This window comes from Larus michahellis, chromosome 8, assembly GCF_964199755.1.
Source record: "Larus michahellis chromosome 8, bLarMic1.1, whole genome shotgun sequence".
Taxonomy (NCBI): domain Eukaryota; kingdom Metazoa; phylum Chordata; class Aves; order Charadriiformes; family Laridae; genus Larus; species Larus michahellis.
Genome location: NC_133903.1, coordinates 26,480,098 through 26,500,857, shown reverse-complemented (window position 1 = coordinate 26,500,857; position 20,760 = coordinate 26,480,098). Strand labels below are relative to the sequence as shown.

The following is a 20,760-nucleotide window of genomic DNA, read 5'->3' as shown; positions in this document are numbered from 1 at the left end:
CCTTGGAGAAGCTATTCATCTCTAGCCTTGAGCAAAAATGGAGTCACAGTAACTTTGTGAACTGAGGACAAAACCCCCAATGTCCAATAATGACAGGATTTGCAGCAGGGGACCCTGCAGAGCAAAGGGGCCTTGGAGGCAGCTCAGTGAGCGCAACTTCCCTGCTAGCATACATCTGTCTCCTCTTTCTTAAGCTCAGAGAAGGCCCAGATGTTTGGGATCGACTGCTAGTAGGAAACAGGTCCTCAAATTTTTGATCATAGGGAGGGCAAAGGTTTGCTGGTCTGCACTCGAAAACTGCAGAGCTGAAGCCCACCCTGAGCCACTGAGTGCCACCTACAGCACCCCACTTCCAACAGATGAGAAGTGAAAAGCTTTTGCTCAATCCTGATCCTTTTGGAGCTACACTATATCCTCTGATGGCTAGGAAGGAGGGAAAAAAACCCAACTATTTTCTCCATGTTTTATTGCTCAAAGCTGCACTCTCAATAACGCCTTCATTTCCACTCAATCTATGCCCTGGGAACTCATACGTGTGGTCCAAAGGCACAGCAGTCACTTCTAACAACGTGTTCTGCCAGCAGATGCCACGGTTTCAAAGCAGCAAGCAGAATTTATCCTCAAGCACAAACTGTGCATCCCAGACCTGCAGGAACTGTTAAACAAGGCACAAAAGACCAGTTCACAGGGAAGAAGATATAGGAGATGGGAGAGGGAACCTAAAAGGAACTGATACCTTATGGTAAAATCAAAATGAAAGCTCTTTTTCCTTTTCAGAAAGCAACCAAAGAAAAAGATAAATATGTTATTATACTTACAACAAAGTGATGCATTCATTTAGATAGTGCTAACGGAAACACAATTTATGTGTTGTTTTTCACAATACCCTCCCTAAGTTGCTGCCAATGACGGAGAGCTGCGTTTCTAACAAAAGCCACACGGGGAAAATAACTCCCCATCACTCCATGGGAGAGCTTGTTCCTCTTAACTCACACTCTAGTTTGCTAACGGAGTACTTCGCTGAAAGTAGAAGTTATTTTAAAGAGGACACAACAGAGATACTAAGAGACTGCAGGCTATGCCACAAGTCTGACAAAGTCTCAGCAATCTTTTTCAAGTAATCTTCTGCAGGCTTTCAGCCTGATCTAAACTTATCGACAGCTTCAGGCGTAGCACCAAACAGTCCAAATAGTCTAAAATTCAAACGCACCAGACCAGCTTGGTAAAGCGGTCACGCACGCCACTGGGAGGGCTACATGCATGTATTACTGAAGTACATTTCAGATGTTTTTCAAGAAAGCAGCAAATTGACCTTTCTGGGCACATTAGAAAGTCAAAACGATTAAATGTGTTTTAATGACAAAAATAAACCTGCAACAGAATGGAGAAGGCAGTGGATACCCGTGCAGAACCCAGCAACCGAAGGGTGCAGAGAAAGAAAAAGGCAGCCATCAGAAGGGGTTTAACGCTGCACTAGGGGCGTCTGATCTCTGTAACTAAGGTAAGTCTTCACACTAAAACCGAAATACAAGATGGAAGCTAAGAGCTTTGAGTACCCTGCAGCTCTCCAAACTTCACCTTTATCAGGTTAAAATTACAGAAGTTCACAAATACGTGAAGAGAGCGCGCTCTTTGTAATGGACTAGTTTGTCTGGAAATATTTGCCCTAGGAGAGCATGAAGAAAGGGCCAAATTTTACTGAATAATTTCTGCAAAGTAATGTAGAGAGACACAGGAATGGGAAAGCAATACGCAATGAGCATTTCCAGAAAGAGGGAAAAGAAGTGACTCTACCCACACCTTTAATCCCTCACAGTTCTTATGCAAAGGAGGCACCAATGAGGGATGTTAATGGACCAAAAATGAAAGATTAGAGATAACATGGGAAGGGTAGTAATTAACGATTAACATAATCCATGCCTCACAGGACACCGCTAGTCCCTAATCAAGAAAAATTACATGAGCTGAGGGTTTGTCTTGCTCTTAGAAATCATTGGGACGTGTGTGAGTTGGAGTCTATTATTCTCCTCTGCGTCTCAGAACCAATGTATCTCTACCCTTCACTGACAGTTACTCTTCTTCCTGGACCACAGCCACATGAGGCTCTACATACTTCTGCATCTGGTTTTCAGAGCCCAATCCTCCTTCCTACAGGCTGCTTATCCCTTAAGGGAAGTTGAAATAAAACATGGTGAATGTCAGCCCTCTCCAGTAGGAGCCCCGGTAGCCTGCTACTGCCAATCAACAAGGATTTTGTCTCTCCCATGAGAAGCTCTGCTATTTACACTCTGAAAACAAAGCGTTTCAGCTCCCTCAATGCTGGCGCAAAAAGGCCAGGTCTCATGGAAGATACTTCATTGGTGGAGGGAGAGGGGGAATGCTGCAGTCCAGTCTTACACAGCTAAGGTCTCCATGTAAGGGAGAGGTCTCTGTGGTAAGGGATTTCCAGAACATAACCAGATCTAAGCTGTCCATCCCCCATCCTGCCCAGTCCTCGCTTCCCCAGACCTCTCGGATCTTCAAAGAGATCACTGCACTTAAAGTAACCACACTGTTGCAGATTCGCTGTTATTGACGTGGGACAAATCACTGGGTGCAGGCTAAAGTAAGGGGTTTGGAGTGATTTTAAGACTGCTGGCACACAAGATGAAAGCCCTTTGCCTTCAACCTGATGCTCATTCTGGAAAAGTCAGTATTATGTTAGTGCCATACCTTTTCTGCTTGTACGTCAGCATCGCTTCAGCAATGGGCAACTGGTGTGCGCAGTTTGCCCCTGCTATATACTGCGTTATCCGGGAGACAACGTCAGGCGTTTCTGGAACTGCAATAAAACAAAGAGAGAAAATAAATTAAGTGACTCCTCAAGACCGTCACCTGCACCGTCCTTCATGTGCTCAGCCAAGCAGCTCACAATAGCTGGGCAGCTGCGTTTGAACTGCATCTTCCAAAGGAAGCTCTGCAGCTTACCCCAGAGCACTGTAAAGCTGTCCAACCAAAAGCAAACATCCTACAAGAGCACCTCAGTAAAAACTTCAGGAAGGCACCCCAGATACGGAGACATCCGTACACAGCATTATGTACTGAAGTATTAGTTGTTTTATATTTGTTAAAATGCTTTTCTTCAAAAACGTGTGCACACTCATAGTCAGCTTTGGACTTTTTTTGCACCTTGACTGTAGGTATCTGATGAAAAAAGCGCCCAGCCATCTCTCCCAAGCCCTTGGTGAGCTGCTCTGCTCACAGCAGCATTTGAGCTACCCGATTTCGTAACGAACTCACGGCCTTGCTGAGTTAATTGAAAAGACTGAGAGACACGCCAGGGTAGGAAGAGCACAAAGATCACACGCGTAGCAGCAAGCATGCTTCAAGTCTGTGAGACTGTTTGATTCAAGTTGACAGGAAGATATTTCCTAAATGCCTTCCATATTTTTTTGGTTCCAAGCAAAGAGCCTCAGCTGTGAGATCAAGGGAACGCAAGCTGACTTCACCAGGCACTTCCAGACCTTAATGGGCATTTTAACCCAGAGTCTCTCACAGCAGCTATTTGAACAGTGAAGTGTGAAGAGCTGTGGTTCTTTGCCAGATCTTCTTACACCACCATGGGGTTTCTGTGCAGTTCTCACTGCACAGACGAAAAATGGAGAATCTACAAGGCCTGGACTGCACAAAAATGAGGCCATGTTTTCCTCATAGCATGCAAGCAAATGAGTAAGGGCTGCAGCATACAACCTACTAAAGAAAAGATATGGCTCTTGAGCTAATAAAGTTAAATTATAGCTAATAAAGTATTTCTAACCTGGACACAAAAATCAAGTCTGTATTGACATCTGTCTGCATTTTCAAGTGCAGCAAGGAATTAAAAGAAACCTCTTCCAGAAATCTATTCTTCCACAAGCTTAGAATCAAGGAAAAGCGTAGGTTGGATGGCACACTAGTCCAGCCTCCTGCTCCAAGCAGGGCCAACTTCATCTCCAGAACACGCTGCCCAGGACCTTGTCCAGCCAAGTGCTATCTGCTGGAAAAGGCTCCAAACAGTCCCCTGTGAAGTGGTCTCTCTCTCTCTCCTCTCATAGCTAGAGGTCTTCCAGGATCATCCCGGAACCTTGAGGATCTCTGCAATTCCAATAGGAGAACTGCCCTGCAACCTCTCCACCTGTGCAGTGCTCTGAAATCCTCAAAGCTTTTTCCTGATAGTGATATTTCTGTGTGGGATATGCTGCCATGAGAGCGTCGCTCCTCAGTAAAGTCTCAGGCCTTCACGTAGCCCTCAATGTCAGATGCCAATCCTCCTTTCTCCTGTTTCTTTCCATTCTTGAAGGAACGGATGGAAAACCCGTAAGCATTAATATTTTAAGCAAATTAGTACTTCAAGACACAGTAAGGCTTTATCCTGGCCTAGAACAGATTCAGATCAGAACAGGAACTCGCTGATCTGACCTAGGGCAGCTCCCGCATGTTACAAAACTGCTAAAGAACAAAATTCTTTTTTAATGAGAAAGATCCTGCCAGCAGGTTTCAGAAATGTCAAGGTCATTCGCACATGCAACTAATAGAAGTTAATCTTCCCAGAGTTTCCAGTTTTCCAAATCTATTAGGCTGGACAGTTTCTGAAGGGCCAAAGAAAGCAATGAACTAAAGTTGGTAGTGAGACCCCCACATCAAAGAACAAGGCGGAGAGACAGGTAAAACCAGCGTGACTCAGAGGCAGCCTGTGCCTCTGGGAGCCAACAACTGTTTGCAAACCACCACGTGGAGGACATACAAAGGTCAGCATCTGAAAAGGGAACATGGAGTAGTAAGGAGAAGAGAGGAACAAAAACATTTGTCTGCTTCCTCTTGTATTTACTTGACCTTTGCTAAAATTACTCATTCAAGCCTTTTATCCCACACAGGCCAGACAAAGACACATGGTCTTACCAGTGGTCTGTGCTTCAAGTTTGTTGAACAGATCTCTCCAGGCTAGATCTTGGAAGAAGTTGTTGTATCTATAATCTACAGACCCCAGATACTTGGCCACTGGATGAGAGCCTAAGGAAGAAAGGAAAAGATGACAGTTGTTCTTCCTAGCACTGAACACAGGTGTGGTTTTGAACTGTAAGGAATTAAATTCCAAAAATCAAAACTACACTAGACACCCCAGAAATAAATTTCTTCAATTATAACAAAACAAATTAGTCCAGCTTATCTCTACAAAGCATGCAAACAGACTTCCCAACAGAGAGACTGCGTCAACACCACCAATATCTTTCAGTGACACCTCCCCTTCTCCCCCGCCAAATTAAATTTTAAAAGGCCAAAGAAAACAGGACTGGGAAACTGCTGAGGAAATTAATGATTTGGAAGACACAGAGGCCCTAGGGCTCTCCATCTCAAGTCTCTCAGTTTTGCAAGCGGCTTTCCCAGCAGTCCTTCCTGCCCACAGGCTGCACCACGGCCAGGTCACCGCTGCCAAGAGGAGTCAGACCCCTTCCCTCCAAACACCATTCGCCCACCACGGCTGTTGTGCATTACTGAGAAGAGACAATTGTCCCCAACCAGGAAAAAATAAACCAGGGAGGCTCGTTTAATTGGTGGAGAAGGGCTGTAAGTTCAATAAATAGGCTGTAATTAAAGACAGAAGGCAGAGTCCAAGGATTACGGTCCCCGGTGAATGTTGACTTATGCATCAGGTCCCTGCTTACTGTAGCTGAGCCTTATTGCTCCTCTATGAGCATGGAAAGACCTCCTTGTAGAAGTTTGTGTGTCCAGCCTCCAGCTTGCAGCCCTGGATGGAGACCGGCCTTCACACTCCCCTAAAGTCAGCAGGAGTGGGGAGGCGTTTAAGTGATCAACTCTGCTCTGGGAGGTGGCAAAAATCTGCCCTCTTTATTTCAGGCCACATGTGTCCCCAAAGGAGATAACCCGCTCTTGTAACTACCTCTCCAGTCTTCCAACACAGGAGTGAAGATGTGCCAGGACTACGCTTTCCAGTCACCACGTTTCAGTCATGCTCAGCATGAGTCCTGTACATTTACCACCAGCCATGAAGTGGCCTCAAAGTTCCTTCTAATCAGCTTATTTTTATCCTTCCTGCATACCGAATTCTCATGTCAAGCCACATAACTGGTAACCTGATAACTTCTTCTAAGAAGACCCCAGTTGCTTCACTATACTCACCATCCTCCAGTAAAGCTCATGGTGGAAAACGCCCCACTGTCTTTTCTCAGTCCTCCAAACCAATGCTGATTTCCACACTTCCAGGAAAGGTTCAAGCAGGTGGTCTCTCTGAGCTCCCCTCAGTCTCATTAGAGACTGGGACCTAAAGTCTTTCCTGGACCCTCATCACGGCTACTTTCAGACCCATCATTTCTTTTGCAGTGGAGTTTTAAACAGTGCACGCAGAACAGCTCTGCACCATGCACTGGAGAAGCCTTCCCACATGCTGGGAAAACACACTGCAAGTGGTAGACGCAGTTGGAAACAAGTACTAAACACGAGATCCCCCAAGCAGTTCTATCCACGGGAGCTAAATAAAATGCTAAAAAACCCCAAAACACCAAAATAACCCCCAACCTTTTTTTCTAGGTTTTTTTTGCCCTCATTCAGTTGTTTATAAAGCTTATCTGGACATCAAAGGAGCCCTAGAAGCAGGACTGAATTTCCCAGTACAGATGTCTACAGACACCAAGCATTTCTCATTGTTAGCAAACCACTGTAGGTTGACCCTTCTGTCATCGCAGTAGGTAGTTGTGGACTAAGGCGGCAAAACCATCTCAGAAAGAACTCCACCACTCCTACTTCGAAGGTGCTGCTAACAGCAGAAAGTCTTTTCCTTTAAGACACTTATGGCATGGCCACCATTCTGCCTTTGGTGCTTTTTCAGTTGTCAGAAAAGAGAGGTTGCTCCTCAATCACTTTAATGAACTGCCAGAAAGCTGGCCAGAAATAAGCACTTGATCCGATCAGGAAATATTGCAGACTTCTATGGGAAAGGCCCCGTTAGAGAAGTTTCTATATTTAAAGTACATTTAAAAAGCATTCACAGTTCTGAAGCAGTTCCATCAAAGTGCTTTGTTCCTTATTTTTTTTTTTAAATTACCAAAGAAACTTATAAGATTAAAAAACCAGCCCAAAAACACACTAGCTAAATTTTGTGTTTCACTTTCAGAGAGAGGCTATTTTCATATGATTAAAGACTGCAGGACAGAAAACTCTTCTGAAGCCAGGAGACGGTCAGCACGTGAGGACCAAAGTCCTCAGTCACACAGACTCTCATTCAAAGCACATTTAACCCCGCAGAAATTTTTTTTGTGTATGTTTTTACCCCGTAAAGGGCGCGCTCATCTCCCTGCCAACCACTTTGGAAATTAAATGCCTTCCTTACAGAAGGATCCAGCCCTCCTCTTCTGCCTTTTTCCTTTGACTTGTGCAAATCCCACCACTGAATCCACAGCCTAACCTCACCGTTCACGGTGCCAGGCAGCAGCTTCTGACTCCTACAGCAAATGCCATCAGCTGATCCCAAAGCTAGAAGACTGGAAAATACTGAGAAAAAGTGCTTTTCAAGCTTTCTTTGCCCACATCACGTCTAAGTGCCCTGTTGACACAAGCCAAGCCTCGGAGTAGACCAGCTTCTGGCATCACCAACATTGCCCAGATGCCCCTGCCCACAAGCATCTGTGACGGCCCGGCTTCTCAGCTCTCTCCGCTACAACATTCCTCACATTTCTGACTATAACAAGACCCCCTAATGTTATTATCAGTCCACTCCACTTGCACGGACACAAGTGATCCAAGCTGGGTTACTTTCCAGCCAGGCAGGCTTGTTGAGCTGTTGGAAGGGCAGAGATAAGCTGCTGGAAAACTAAGGGAAAAACCCGAGGAGAAAAGCCACGTAAAGGAAAGGTCAAAAGACACATGTAATTTGAATAATTTAAACTCTCAGCAGTTTCAGAGTCTTTAAAAAAATTTTCAACCCCCCCTCCTCCATAAACATTCTCTCTGTCAGCCTCAGAGAGGCCAGAATGGTTATCGCTTTGGGAAACACGGTGCCCAATGAATTTAAGATTCCAGCCAGGGAAAAGGCTCCCAGAACGTTATTCTATGCATTCATTGTACCTTGATAAAAAGATATGCAAGAGCCTCCCTATATGAGGAGAAAGTACTCAATCCTTCGCTTCAAACAAAAGGTTTACAAGCATACTTTGGCATCATCACGAACATAAAGATGAAATTCACTCACGCAAGAGCAGCAACGCAAGCATTACAAAACACTACGAAGCATGATGTTTGCCTCATTTAACAGCCATATACCTAGCCAAAGCTTCCAGGAGGGCTCCTCCCGAGGGAACACATCACATTTAACCCGTTCATCTTTCTATGAAGAAAAATTGTTCCTTATTTACCTAGAGGGATGATCAAAAATCTCATGTAGCCGAGCCAGTCTGGGGTTTTGTGAGACAGCTGCTCTACAAAGAGCCTCAATACAGCACTGAGGTAATTCTGGGCTCCGGCCACTGCAATTTTAATTGGGTTTGGAGGCTGTGAATTGCAGTTACAGCTAGACAGAAAAAGAGGGAACATATTCATAATCATGCTTCCAACCAGCTACTTCAGAACAAGTAAAAAACATAATAAATTGGTTAATAACAACCAAGGCAGAAGAGAGCTTGTTCAATACACAAGGCAATATCACAATGATTGTCAGCAGGTTAAAACCTTATTAATAAAACGCAACATTGTTCAGTACTTTCTTAATTGGTCTCCTTGCCCCTTCTTTCACACATTTTGAGAATCTAAAGGGCTGGACTCAACTATCTAGGTTAGGATGTAACTATTGCAACTAACTCAGGTACCCACAGCCCTCAGTAGGTATCTAGGGAACGCCTTGAGGAATCGATCTGGGAATTACTTGGAACTGGGGAGCAAGAACTATTTAAAAACCCACCTGTTAGCTTTGTGTGCTTTACTGGTTATTAGATCTGACCTGTGAGGCAGCCTCCAAAGCACAGTCTTTTAAAATCAGCAGTATAAATGAAAGGAGACTCGTATCCCCACACACAGAACAGCAACAACTCCGCAGGGCTGGCAAGTGCTGAAGAGCTACACAACTCTGACGTCAGAAGAGTAGATTGGGGAGAAGTATTGGAAAGGAGAAGTATTTCTCAGATATTGGATGGAAAACTCCCTGGGCACTGGGACACAGGAGCTGAGAGGCTTTTAGAGCTGAGACTCAACAAAACACCACAAGCAACGTGAGAACTTACTATCTCTGTATCCTGGAGACAATAGTGCTGAAAGCTGCCTGGATATCGGCTGAGGAGCATGTGCAGACCACTGGCAAGGTATGCTTTTGCAAGACATCCGACAGATACTGAGGAGAGAACAGAACATGTTACAGTCCTTTTTTGGTACAGTTTATCACAAGAAGAAAATCCGCGTCGCCCCGCCTCCTAGGTACTCTCACACCCAAGCGTGGGCACTCTACCCATGTCCAATTTGTGGGCGATACAGCTATTTCCCAAATAACTTGCCCTTGTATATGAGCTAAAGCAATACTGTTCCTCTAGAAAAATGGAAATACCACACCTTCTTGACAAACACGAACACCATATCCAAAACACAGCATTTCTGGTGACGACAACTCTAGAATAGCAGGGGGTTTATGGAGACTGAGAGCAGGGCAGCAGCAGAAGGCCATTGGCCTAGCAGACAGCACTGGGTAAGAGCAGATGCTCTCTATTTGCCTGCTTCTGGAACTGCAGTTGCACCTCTCTGATTTCAAAAGGACTTAAACAAATGCAGTGTTCTGCCCACCCTCGAGCACTAAAAAAAAAGGAAGGGTGCTACCAACACACATGTTCCTTATGACGGACTGTTTCCCCTCCATGCAGCTAACAGAAAAGCAAACCTCAGGTAGACAGGGACATAACATTGATGAGACTCAGCAATTATCTCACACTTCCAAACTCTGCACCGCTAATCCATACACCCCAGCCAATGCCATCTTCACCGCCTCTGATACTGCACGCACAAGCTGGTAAAGCTGCTGGGAGAAGACCTACAATACTTTCTATCCATCTCTAGAAGGCGTTTCTCCATCTTGCAAATATTGAGAAACTGGAAGCTGTTATTTTTGACACTGAGACCGTAGCTCTTCCAGAATCAGAGAGCCAAGCCAGCTGATGTAACTCTACAAGCCTGGCACAAGTCCTATAGGCAACAGTCACCCAGTACACATTTACTGGGTTTCTTCCATATACATTTTATTACTTTCTCAGACTGAAGTTCAGAAAGGAGCAAAATTTATTCCGAACTCCCACCCAAACCCGTAACAAACCACCCCATGACGCCAGCATAAGAAAGCACTGCTCAGTGTTGCCCTTAATACAACTCAGAAAAGATGGGGTGACATACCTGAAGTCAAGAATCACAAGTGCACATGGAAAGCAATAGAGCAAACCTGAAATATTTTCTCCCATGATCATCACCTGTGCCCAGAAATCTCACCCTAAACCACAGGTCAGTCTTCCCTGCTTTCTCTGTCCCAGCCTACACAGACAAGAAGCAGGGTCCTGAGTGCAAGGGTCTAGCCATTCCCAGCGTGCTGCTAACCCGAAGGAATGGCATTTCTTAGAAAAGGAAAAATGTCTACGGAAAGACTCAGGTGGCAAAGCCTTACAAGATTCACAGCATCTCCCAGTAAAACGAAATCCAGTCTGTAGGCGCTGAACTCTCAGCACGCTGCCAGCCCCTGCGCACTGCCACTGCTCTTCCAACCAAGCAGCAGAACCTATTTGGTTAGTGGTAGAGCTCAAGGGCTTGTCCATTCCTGAGGAGGAATAGTGAAGGAGAACTTTGCTTCAGGTAACGTCTCCTGCCTTTACCTGGCCTTGCCAATCAGAAGTATTGACAAGAATAATGTTTTCTGGCAGCTGGTCGTCGGAAACCAGGATGTGATTTAGTTGGTCATATACTGTTTTCCTGGGGATCTGGAAAGAAAGACACAGAGAAGAGAACAGTAGGAGATGTCAGCTTTAATCCTCAAGCCCCCAGCTCCAGCATTCATGACACTGGCTGCGCATGGCTGGCCAGTGCTTGGCCACCCCATCAGCAAAGGCATGCTAGCAGCCACGCTGGCTGCTGGGACTGACACTTATCAACTTCTTTGAGACTGCAATATTCCCCAGGCCCCTCTATTAGCCATCTTGGTTTTGTCAGCCTTTACTCCTTCTGCCATGAACTTTTCCTTATGCCACTTTACACCAACTAACAGTAGCCCAGGGAATTTTGGATTCATAGAAGCCAGCAACAGCCTCCTTGAAGGAGGGAATTAACTGAGTCCTGCAGCTAACGGAAGCGTGGCACAGAGGCCCTGCACAAGTCAGTCCCCTTTTGCAATTACTAGCGACTTGCCTTATTTCAAAGGAGTAATTCCTCAACACATCCCTATTCATTTCTCATCGTAACAATCTGTTCCAGTGTTTTCAGTTTATGGCTGGCTGACAAAGAAACAAGCTGGCAAAACCCAGCAGAGTGCATGGAAGATACAGCATCAGCCAAGGCATAAATTCGCTCCTTCCTGGAGCCGCAGGGCCCAGCTCCTTTCCATCAGGGACAGCACTTGGACCAGAAGGAAAGAGACCACAGGAGACAGTTGGAGAAGAGGAAAAACTATGAGTGGCTGGAGAGACAGCAATCTTTTTTCACACCTGTAAGTGGTGCCGGGTGTCTGGAGAGCGTTCGTTGTCCAGACTGTTTGCTCTCTCGTTCTGTGGCCTCACTGGCTGCCTCTCCTTCAGAGACGTGCTCCTTCCCCGCCGTCCCGTCTGCTTCCCTTCAGACCTGCTAGAGAGATGTGCTTGCATTCCAGAGCTGGCTTGTACCTGAGCGAGATCCATCCCCCAAATCCCAGATCACCCAGTCTGGCAACCTCAACAATGTGAGTGGAGGCACTGGGGAATTGTGCACGTAGATCTGAGCTAGCTTGAGACCTTCTGATAGCGCAGAGCACACAGTTCATCAGACTCCCACAGCCCACGCCACCACCCTGCTAAGACCCACACCACCACAACAGGATCCAGCCACGCAAACTGCAGTCACACTCCTAAAAGCAGCACAGAAACACCTCATCAAAAGAGCATCTATTTGCTTGCAAACAACCACAGAAAATACTTGGCGGAGTTGCACATTCACTACCCTAATTTGGGAAGGTTTAACAGGACAAAAGTTAGACTTAACCACCTTTAAGGCCAAAATCTGCATGAGACATTGACTTAGCAACAGTATCTTTGAACAAGCAGCTCCAGAGTTTTATAAAAACTTCCTTGGACATGGAGCAGGTACAACACAGGAGACACCTCAAAGCAATGTTGTCCTTCAGGGTTCTGAACAGTCACAATCATTAAGTGCTCACGATCCATCACTTGAGTGCCTGAACACAATGAGGGTCTCCTTGCAGTCAATCTTAAGGCCATCCTGAACAAACGCTAGCAGGCTGTCTGTGATTTCCTCAGCAGCCCTGCAGCAGGCACAATGCTGTGTCACCGCTCTATACCTGGTGGACGGGATAATGAGGGACTCGGTCTTAGTGATCTTCCCGCTGGGTGGGAGCTTCTCTACAAACACATCTGGTGTAGGAAGTTCAGCTTCCTGGACCTCAGCTTGCTGGTTAGACTCCTGCAAAAACACAAGGAACCAAGTGATGAGGAACAAACCCTCCCCTTTGTCTTGCTACCACAAAGGCTGGCAGGAGACACCCCAGCTTGGCTCTGGCTGGGGCACATTCAGCTACTCACTGCCAAAAGGGAGAAGTCAATACTGGCTATCTGGGGCTACCAGTTCCCAGCCTCACAAGGGAGCTGGAGGTAAGAAAGGTGCTCATTTGGAATAGGGACTCTCCCAGCTCAAAGCCAGGGACGTGTCTCCTAACGCGATGTAGATTAATTCAGCTTACCCAAATGAACTAGCAGAGAGAGTGAGAGATGGGAGAAATGTTACAAGCTGCACGTCCCCAGTAAAGCAACTTCAGCTTTGCAATTTTTACCCCAGGACCAGCTTGATTCCTGCCAATTCAGCTTGAAGTAATACTTCTGTCTGATAAAATGGAACAGCCCCAAGACCACTTTTCAGGATGACACGCATGCTCAGTAGCACACTTTGGGCCAGCCTTCCTCAAACCAAGAGAAAGACTGTTTAAACAGAAGGCCACATAAAGTGTCTCAGTTTCAAGAGGCTGAAAGACAAGAACCTCCTACAACTAACGTCAGGAGGAGAGCTTAGCATTATCATAGAATGGTTCAGGCTGGAAGGGACCTTGAAGATCACCTTATTCCACCCCCCTGCCCTGGGCAGGGACACCTCCCACCAGACCAGGCTGTTCCAAGCCCCATCCAGCCTGGCCTTGAACGCCTCCAGGGATGGGGCAGCCACAGCTTCTCTGGGCAACCTGTTCCAGTGCCTCACCACCCTCACAGGAAAGAATTTCTTCCTAATATCCAATCTAAATCTCCCCTCTTTCAGTTTGAAACCATTACCCCTCGTCCTATCGCTCCACTCCCTGATAAAGAGTCCCCCCTCATCCTTCCTGTAGCCCCCTTTAGGTACTGGAAGGGTCTCTAAGGTCTCCCCAGAGCATTCTCTTCTCCAGGCTGAACAACCCCAACTCTCTCAGCCTGTCTTCACTGCAGCAAATGTTATCTACGTAAATTGTATTGCATATGCAAGCACATGGAGAGTCACATGCCACAGAATGCAGTTCATAGTAGACACACAAACTGCCAAGAGGAATGCTAACAAATGTGTTTTCAACTTACATAAGAGACAGTGTCAGAAATACTGTCGCCTGCATGTTTGGCTCCAAGACTTTTTGTCTTTTCAGGCACTTCTACCTGCTTGAGCAGAGAAAAATCATTAGGAAGTATGGCACCAGCAGAGTTTTCAGCCACACTCTCTGGAGCAGACACACTCCTCCGTTTAAACATTGCACAGCTCTGCAGCATGACCAGCAGTGCTTCCTTGTCACAGTAGGGCTAAACGCCTTACTGTGGGATGTGGCAAAGCAGCAGCACAGCAGCGGAAAAGGGGATGGAAAAGCAAGTGAGCTTCCCCTCTGCGTTTGCTCCCAGCCACCATGAAAAGTATCCCAACAACAGTAAGGTAAAGCTTCCTTGAAACAGGGCCAAGGAGTCCCTAAAACTCCCAGGCAACATCTCTCATCCTGGCAGTCATAGCAAGCACACGGGAATCTGGAGCTATTCATACACTCATACCATTAGCAAGTATTCAGTGCATAACCTGAAAATGCCCCCTTGTGTTAATACAGTATTTGCTTAAAAATACCCCAACACTCTGCCAAAACCCCAACAAAAAACCCCAAACGTGTTTTCTTAGCAGAAAATTCATATCTCTGCATCAAGCCTTTGGAGGAGGTCAGAGAAGGTGCTTTAATTTACACATGTAAATAGAGACAGTGTAGGTCTGCTACATTATCTGCAGATAAGGAACCTTCTTGAAATATGACTTACAGGACTTGATGGCTCTCTCTGGCTCCTGATGCTGTGGATGCTACCAATTTCTGTCTGAGAGCTGGAGTGTGACAGTCCTTCAAAATATGGTCTGAACAAGGAAAACAAAAACTGGTTCTTATTATCGAAAACACTAACAGAGAAAAGTCTATCACATTCACAGCAAAGCAGCGTGACCGTTCCCAGGTGTCTTACTGCTCCTCAGTGGTTCCAGTAAAATTTATAGGCAACTTCTGAAAGGACGGGGAGGTCTCCAGGACAGCAAGAGAAGATAGAAAGTGCAGGGACCCCAACTGACCAACCTCCATCTTATGGACTCAACGTGTTGCCTGTCACGCAGCATACCATATTTGTAAAGCTCTTATTAGGAACGCTTGCACGGTCTCACACCACACAACAAACAACAGCTTTTGTTTCCATAAAATCCAGGGCGGACAGGTGGGTGCAGCATTCTCCCACAGCAGAACAGAATGCACATTCACCCCACACGTGCAGTTGTGTCCTCGCTACCCCACGCGCAAAGTCTCACACCGCAATTCTTCTTTCAGCTTTGCCAATGCTGATTGAACTCCAAGCCACTCCAGACGGGGTCTAGCTCTTGACTGAAAAACAGCAAGTAGAGTTACTGCCCCCCACTGATACTCTGCTCCTGCAGGTAAGTGACTCTTGCTGCTAATACGCATTTTATTCGTGGCTTGCATCTGGATTTGGCTGCCAGCCCTCAGATCCAATTACACACTTGCTCAATAAGATAAGATGGGGCGTACAGTCAGATTGAGCTTCCATGTAAAAAGGCAGCTCGTCACACCAGGCTACAAGACTCAATTACAATTTAAGGAACTGATTTTTTTGTTGTCGTTGCTGTTGCAGGAAAAACCTGCCTACAAGCTTCAGCATTTATCACATCCCCTTCAAGATACGAACACAAGAACTGGACACACACAAACCACAAAGTGTCTCCCCAGGACCAAACAGATAGAATAAGTTCTTATTCCAGCCGTCACATATCCCAGAACGGCGAGCTCCTCAGCTCCAGGGAACAGGACACAAGCTCTCTGTGTGTGCAGTACACCACTTCGGCTTGTTTCAAAGCAGCTACTTGCCACAACACATCTACTTTCAAATCCCTTTAAGGTAGGGCCTACTAACTGGTAATAAACTGGGTCAACCTGCAAATGCCTTTATAAGCCACCAGCCCTATCACTTAACACTACTACCCCAGACTGTTCTTGACGTCTTCTGGCTCACTGATAGGGAACAAGTCACTCCAGACTCAGAATTTATTCTTAGCCCAATTAGGTTATTCTACATTAATTAGGATATTATGACAGCTGGTAATTTGCTGGCACTTAGCAGATACTCTACTCTCCACTGACCAACTGCAGTGGTAGGCTTTGCTTGTTGCAGAGCCGTCACAACACTGAAGACCTGAGCATGCAACCAGGTGTCAGTCAGAAGCACGTGTGAAGCTTGAACAGTCTCATGTTTTCAGTCTTTATTCAGGCAGGGGCACGACACAGCTCCGTTAGCTCCGGGTTCCGCATCTGCTTGAGACCCCGAACCAGCGATCCCCGGCTCATGTCCACAGAGCTGTGTTTGTCCATACGTCAGTGCTCACAAAAGCTGGCTCAGAACAGGCTTGTGTGTATCTACGTGTGGTGCGGTCAATCCCTTTGGGCCTAAAGAACTCCTTTGTTTCCCTGCAGTTCTGCTTCCTTAATCCCTGCAAAGACTCTCCACGTAGGGTCTTATCAGCTTTTACAGAAAGACACAGTCTGCCTTGTGCATCCCTGCCTCTACTTCTGCAGTTTTGAACCACATCTCCTTCTGCATTAGTACAGATTTCCTGGATCTTTCTACGACCTCTTCAAAACACCCGTGTTACAATTCTACTGCCCGCCTGTCAGCTATTCCTGCCCCTGTGCTCAGCTGGCAGGGTAGGCAGAACATCTGCAAAGGGAGCAAGGAAAAGTGAGTGAAGGTAGACCACTCCCCCCAGCTATCGCCAGCTCACAAGCAGTCATCCCAGTTGTAACGACACACACTAGGGCTCCAACACCAGGTGAAGAGGAGAAATAAAACAGGATGGAGGGGTGGTAATAGAAACCATCTGTGCTGACAGTGCGCATGGTATCTCTCTGGCCTAGCATCAGCCACCCCACACTTACTTTAACTTTGGCTTCGGAGTGCTCAAGACGCTGTCATCATCCTCCATTTCTGGCCCACTGTCACTGGGGTTCTCTATATCCAGCGTGTCATACAGAAGGTCCAAGTCCTCCTCCACCTCTGGAACATGCTCTGCCGGGTCCTGCTCTGAATCCAGAACCTACAGACAGGACAAAAGCAGGCATCACTAACTCTGCTAAGAGCCAGACCGATCCCACGTCACCGGAGCTCCCCTGAGGACTGCAGCACATCAGTCTTGGGAGTAAGATTCTGTTCCCTGTGCAAGGATGCTATATCCAACAGAAATATTAGCATACGAGAAGGGCTTGTTTTGGGTCAAGCTTGTCAGTGTCTGGCTAAGCAGGAGTTACCTATTGGACTAAGCATCCACGAACAAGCTCTTAACCCTATTAACCACAGATTATGTCCATTATTCAATATCATTCCATAAACACAGCTTCAAAAAGGCCCCTAATGGAGGCCCAGTTTTCTTAGAACAAATAGAGGAATGCAGTACTCCCAACAGTGCAACCTGTCTTGGGTTCTACTGAAAAAGTTGCCATGACACCTCCTGATTTGATAGCCAAGCAGGTAGAAATGACAAAAATGTCCACAAGAGGCGCCTGGAACCTGGACAAGGATCAGCTGCCACCCAGACGCAAACCCGAAGAGAACAGATCTCTCACACAACTTCCACGGGTTGCTTCACACGTACACCAGAGTAAGCAGGCAGTGGTGCACAGTTCAGAGCTTGCTTTTTGAATGGCAGCTCCAGAAAAGCAGCGGCTCAGCTGGCTGAGACCTCAGCTATGGGTGCTGACTCCGCTGAGCTAACTTGGGAAGAACAGCAAAGCTAACAGAGCTGCTTGGAAGCATAAGGAAGTATGAGGAGTTACTCACACTTCTCCACAAGCCACAAAATCAGCACACAGACAGCCAGTTGAGATGTTAACTGCTTTTATATTAGATACTTAACATTACACAGGTTTCTTGGGTTCTGGATCTCTTTCATTCTCAGCTCTGACCAGACAGCTGACACTCTTGCGGGTCTGCATTCCCCTATCCAAGTTTTTCATGTCTTGCCTGGCTGTTCTAGTAAGATGATCAAACAGGCTGAGATTTAACTTCATGAGCAACATACACAGTAGACTACTTGCCTTTGAAGGGGTCAAAGATAATTTCAAAGCAGTCTGCAAAACTAATGGATACACACGTGGTTGCCAAAATCTGGTTTTGATAAAACTTGATCTAGAAAATATTTGATGACATTTTAAAGTTGGCCCTCAAGGCTCCATGCAAGGCCAGGGTGTAAGGAAAGGTCACATCCACTGCAGACTTGAAAACAAAATGAACAGAACTAGGGGGAAACAGGAGAGTGTTCCTGAAGACTAAAGCAAGGTGCACCAAGCAGTTAGAGGGCAACACGCAGAACAGGAAGGCTTACAGACTGAATTACTTACCTCATCAGACACTTTAAACCTCTTCAGCAACGCCACAACCTTCTGTTTGAAGTTTTGTTGCTGCAAGTCAAAGATATATTTACTTAAGTAAAGCATAAAGTGAACTGTTTTTTCCCAGTCTGCAAGAAGCCCAGACACATCTGACACTGGTGCTCTAGCTGCTGCTTCAAATCAAACAACTCCTGGCACCACAAACCAAGCCTCTGCTGGTCTCATGCTGGAATCAGCTTTTCCAGACCTTCCTCTCCTGCATTACAACAAACTCAGCCCCACTCCACCAAGCATTACACACCTTCTGGCCCTGAGGGATAGCACATCACTCTTGGTTGGACACAGAGTGGATAAATTCTTTAAACTGCCAGATCACCTCCTGTACCTGTTCAATAAATTTCTGGCAAACGTTTGCCAGTCAACTTTCCCGATTCTTAACAAGGGTGAGCCAACACAGGCCATCTACCCGCTGACCCAAACTACAAATGTGTTTTCTACCAACAAAGCACTGTTTTTCCCAAGAGCTTGCAGTTCATCCTGGCAGGCTCATTTATTTGACTAGCAGCACTGTAGAAAAGTTGTGGGGCTCGTCCTTAGCACTCACCTATCAGAAAAATGCTTTCCGAGTCTGACATCCCCAAATCCTGGGCACAGCAGGCACCAAGTCCAAAACAAAAGCCAAACTGCAGCACCTCTTTTGTGTTTACTTGCCCCCAAGAGCTACCTCCCTCTTGCAGGACCAAACAGCTGAGATTTGCCACGAGCTGCCCAGCCCCTCTCGTCTGTCACTGACCAAACCAATATGCACGCTCTGAAGAAAAGGAAGATGAAAAGGGCCCAGGCGTGAGTGCTGGTACAGAGCATTCGAGGTGGCATCCCTGTGTCAGGAGGAAAGGGAAGAGAAAATGGCTAGTACCAGGCCACTCTTAGGTGAAGGAAGTTGCTCATTTGCTCGCTTTCCTGTATCTCATGGGAGCTCAAGTACAATGCCTGCTCCCACTCTGGCCTCAGCCACTTCACGCTGCCCCACACCTCCAAACCTAACCCTTAACCTCTGAACTCATACCCTGCGAGCTTCAGCCACCTCCTAAAACAGCTAAAGTTTAGGTGAAATAAATCCACCAGGCCTCAAAACAAGACTCTCCAAAGCCTGCCCTATTTCTGTCCCCAGCACACGTGTGAGGTGAAGATGCCCTCACAATAGCGAGAGTTGTCCTCTGGCTCAGGATGCCAAGCAAAACCGTCTCTCACGCAGCCCACCTTGGATCAGCACGGCAGGCTGTGGAGGGAGGACACACAGCATGCAGTCGCTAAGGTGACACAGCAAGAGCTGTTTGCTGACCTGAATGGTTTGACACTTGGCAGACAGGAGACCTGCTGGGTTTGTAGCTGGACTGATGTTAACTGGCAGCACCAAACTCAGTTTCACACCAGCCCCACACACTGGAGATTCAGTATCAGTTTAGTGGTCAGGGCTAGAAAGACATTATTCTTACTCAGAGGAAGTAGCTCGTTTAATAACCAAGTGGCATATTTTGTCCTGGCTGGTCGCTGACATCTGAAAACAATACTAAGGGCACCAAAGATATGAACCAGCATGCTCCTAGTCTCAAACAGAGGGTCTTTTTAGTGGCAGATTCAGGTGAAAACAGGGTTTACTTCAGACCTCATCAAAGTATGGATTTCAGAAATAGCCTCACAGGAGGTACAATGATCTCCAAACTTACTCCTAAGTCCAAAAAAGGAAAACTTAGCCCCATCCTGGTGGTTTTGAGTTATTGTCACCGCAGACACACATAAACACTTGTGGAAGCAGAAAGCAGCCTTATGGCTTGGTCAAGCACACGTCGCTGCTCCACAGAGAAGTGCAACTTTGCAGGCATACGCATGCTTGCTGTGAGAGGGCAGACAGTTGCATGCCACTAACCAAAGCCTTCAATATCCAGCCACTTCTTTTGCCTCAGCACCACATACACCACCTCAGGTTTATCTGTCAAGCTCTAGCCCCTGACTGAGCTACTTAACTTCTTGATACCTTCCCACTGGCCTCTCCCATGCACAGCACAAACAGAAGAGCTTCCCTTCACTTTAAAGCTACTTTCAGGACTTACACAAGCATGGATCCTGCACTGGCTTCTTCATGGCAGTAAATTTCACACACTTACATGATTTTTGGAGCTCCTTAAACCTTGCAGCCAAAGGACACGCAAGACAGCACAGACACACACCTTGGACAGGCCCATCCCCTGAACTGGCTACTTCTGGTAGCTCTTCACATGCCATGACCATGCCCCCAAGCTCTCTGCTGGGCCAGCACGTCTAGTACTGCTGCTCCCATAAGCCACATGCACTGTGCCTCCTGACCAAACCCCATCAGTGTTAGTAAAACTAATTTCCACCGACCCTGGTTATGGACGTCGTTCTTACTATCGATCTCCGCTGCTTCTTGGGCTTCCCCAGCTCGTACTCATCATCATCCAAATCCTGAACAGAAAGAGGATTCCTGTGTTACGTTTGATTCGGGGACACATGAGCATTTAAGTGCTAAAAATGTTCCCTCTATGAAGATGAACCTGCCGCTCTGTCTTCCAGGCTTCCAGCATTCGCCTTAATTGCAGTTATGATGGCAGAAGAGAAAA

At 46.5% G+C, this 20,760-nt stretch overlaps 1 protein-coding gene across 22 annotated transcripts in view; it reads right to left on the bottom strand.

The window, feature by feature from the left end:
• Positions 1 to 20,760, bottom strand: part of PACS2 (phosphofurin acidic cluster sorting protein 2) — an 80,516-nt gene that overhangs the window by 17,907 nt on the left and 41,849 nt on the right. For 3 of the 22 annotated variants that reach the window (XM_074596424.1, XM_074596436.1, XM_074596435.1), the window contains 12 exons: positions 20,525 to 20,605; positions 18,131 to 18,190; positions 16,673 to 16,830; positions 14,505 to 14,595; positions 13,794 to 13,868; positions 12,536 to 12,657; positions 11,691 to 11,826; positions 10,866 to 10,970; positions 9,246 to 9,352; positions 8,385 to 8,539; positions 4,918 to 5,028; positions 2,713 to 2,821 (listed from right to left, as the gene is read on the bottom strand). In XM_074596424.1, the coding sequence (XP_074452525.1) occupies positions 2,713 to 2,821; positions 4,918 to 5,028; positions 8,385 to 8,539; positions 9,246 to 9,352; positions 10,866 to 10,970; positions 11,691 to 11,826; positions 12,536 to 12,657; positions 13,794 to 13,868; positions 14,505 to 14,595; positions 16,673 to 16,830; positions 18,131 to 18,190; positions 20,525 to 20,605 (1,310 nt within the window). Of the gene's footprint in view, positions 1 to 736; positions 770 to 2,712; positions 2,822 to 4,917; positions 5,029 to 8,384; positions 8,540 to 9,245; positions 9,353 to 10,865; positions 10,971 to 11,690; positions 11,827 to 12,535; positions 12,658 to 13,793; positions 13,872 to 14,504; positions 14,596 to 16,672; positions 16,831 to 18,130; positions 18,191 to 20,524; positions 20,606 to 20,760 lie in introns of all 22 variants that reach the window. The other 19 variants (XM_074596427.1, XM_074596439.1, XM_074596440.1 and 16 more) reach the window with 14 other exon arrangements.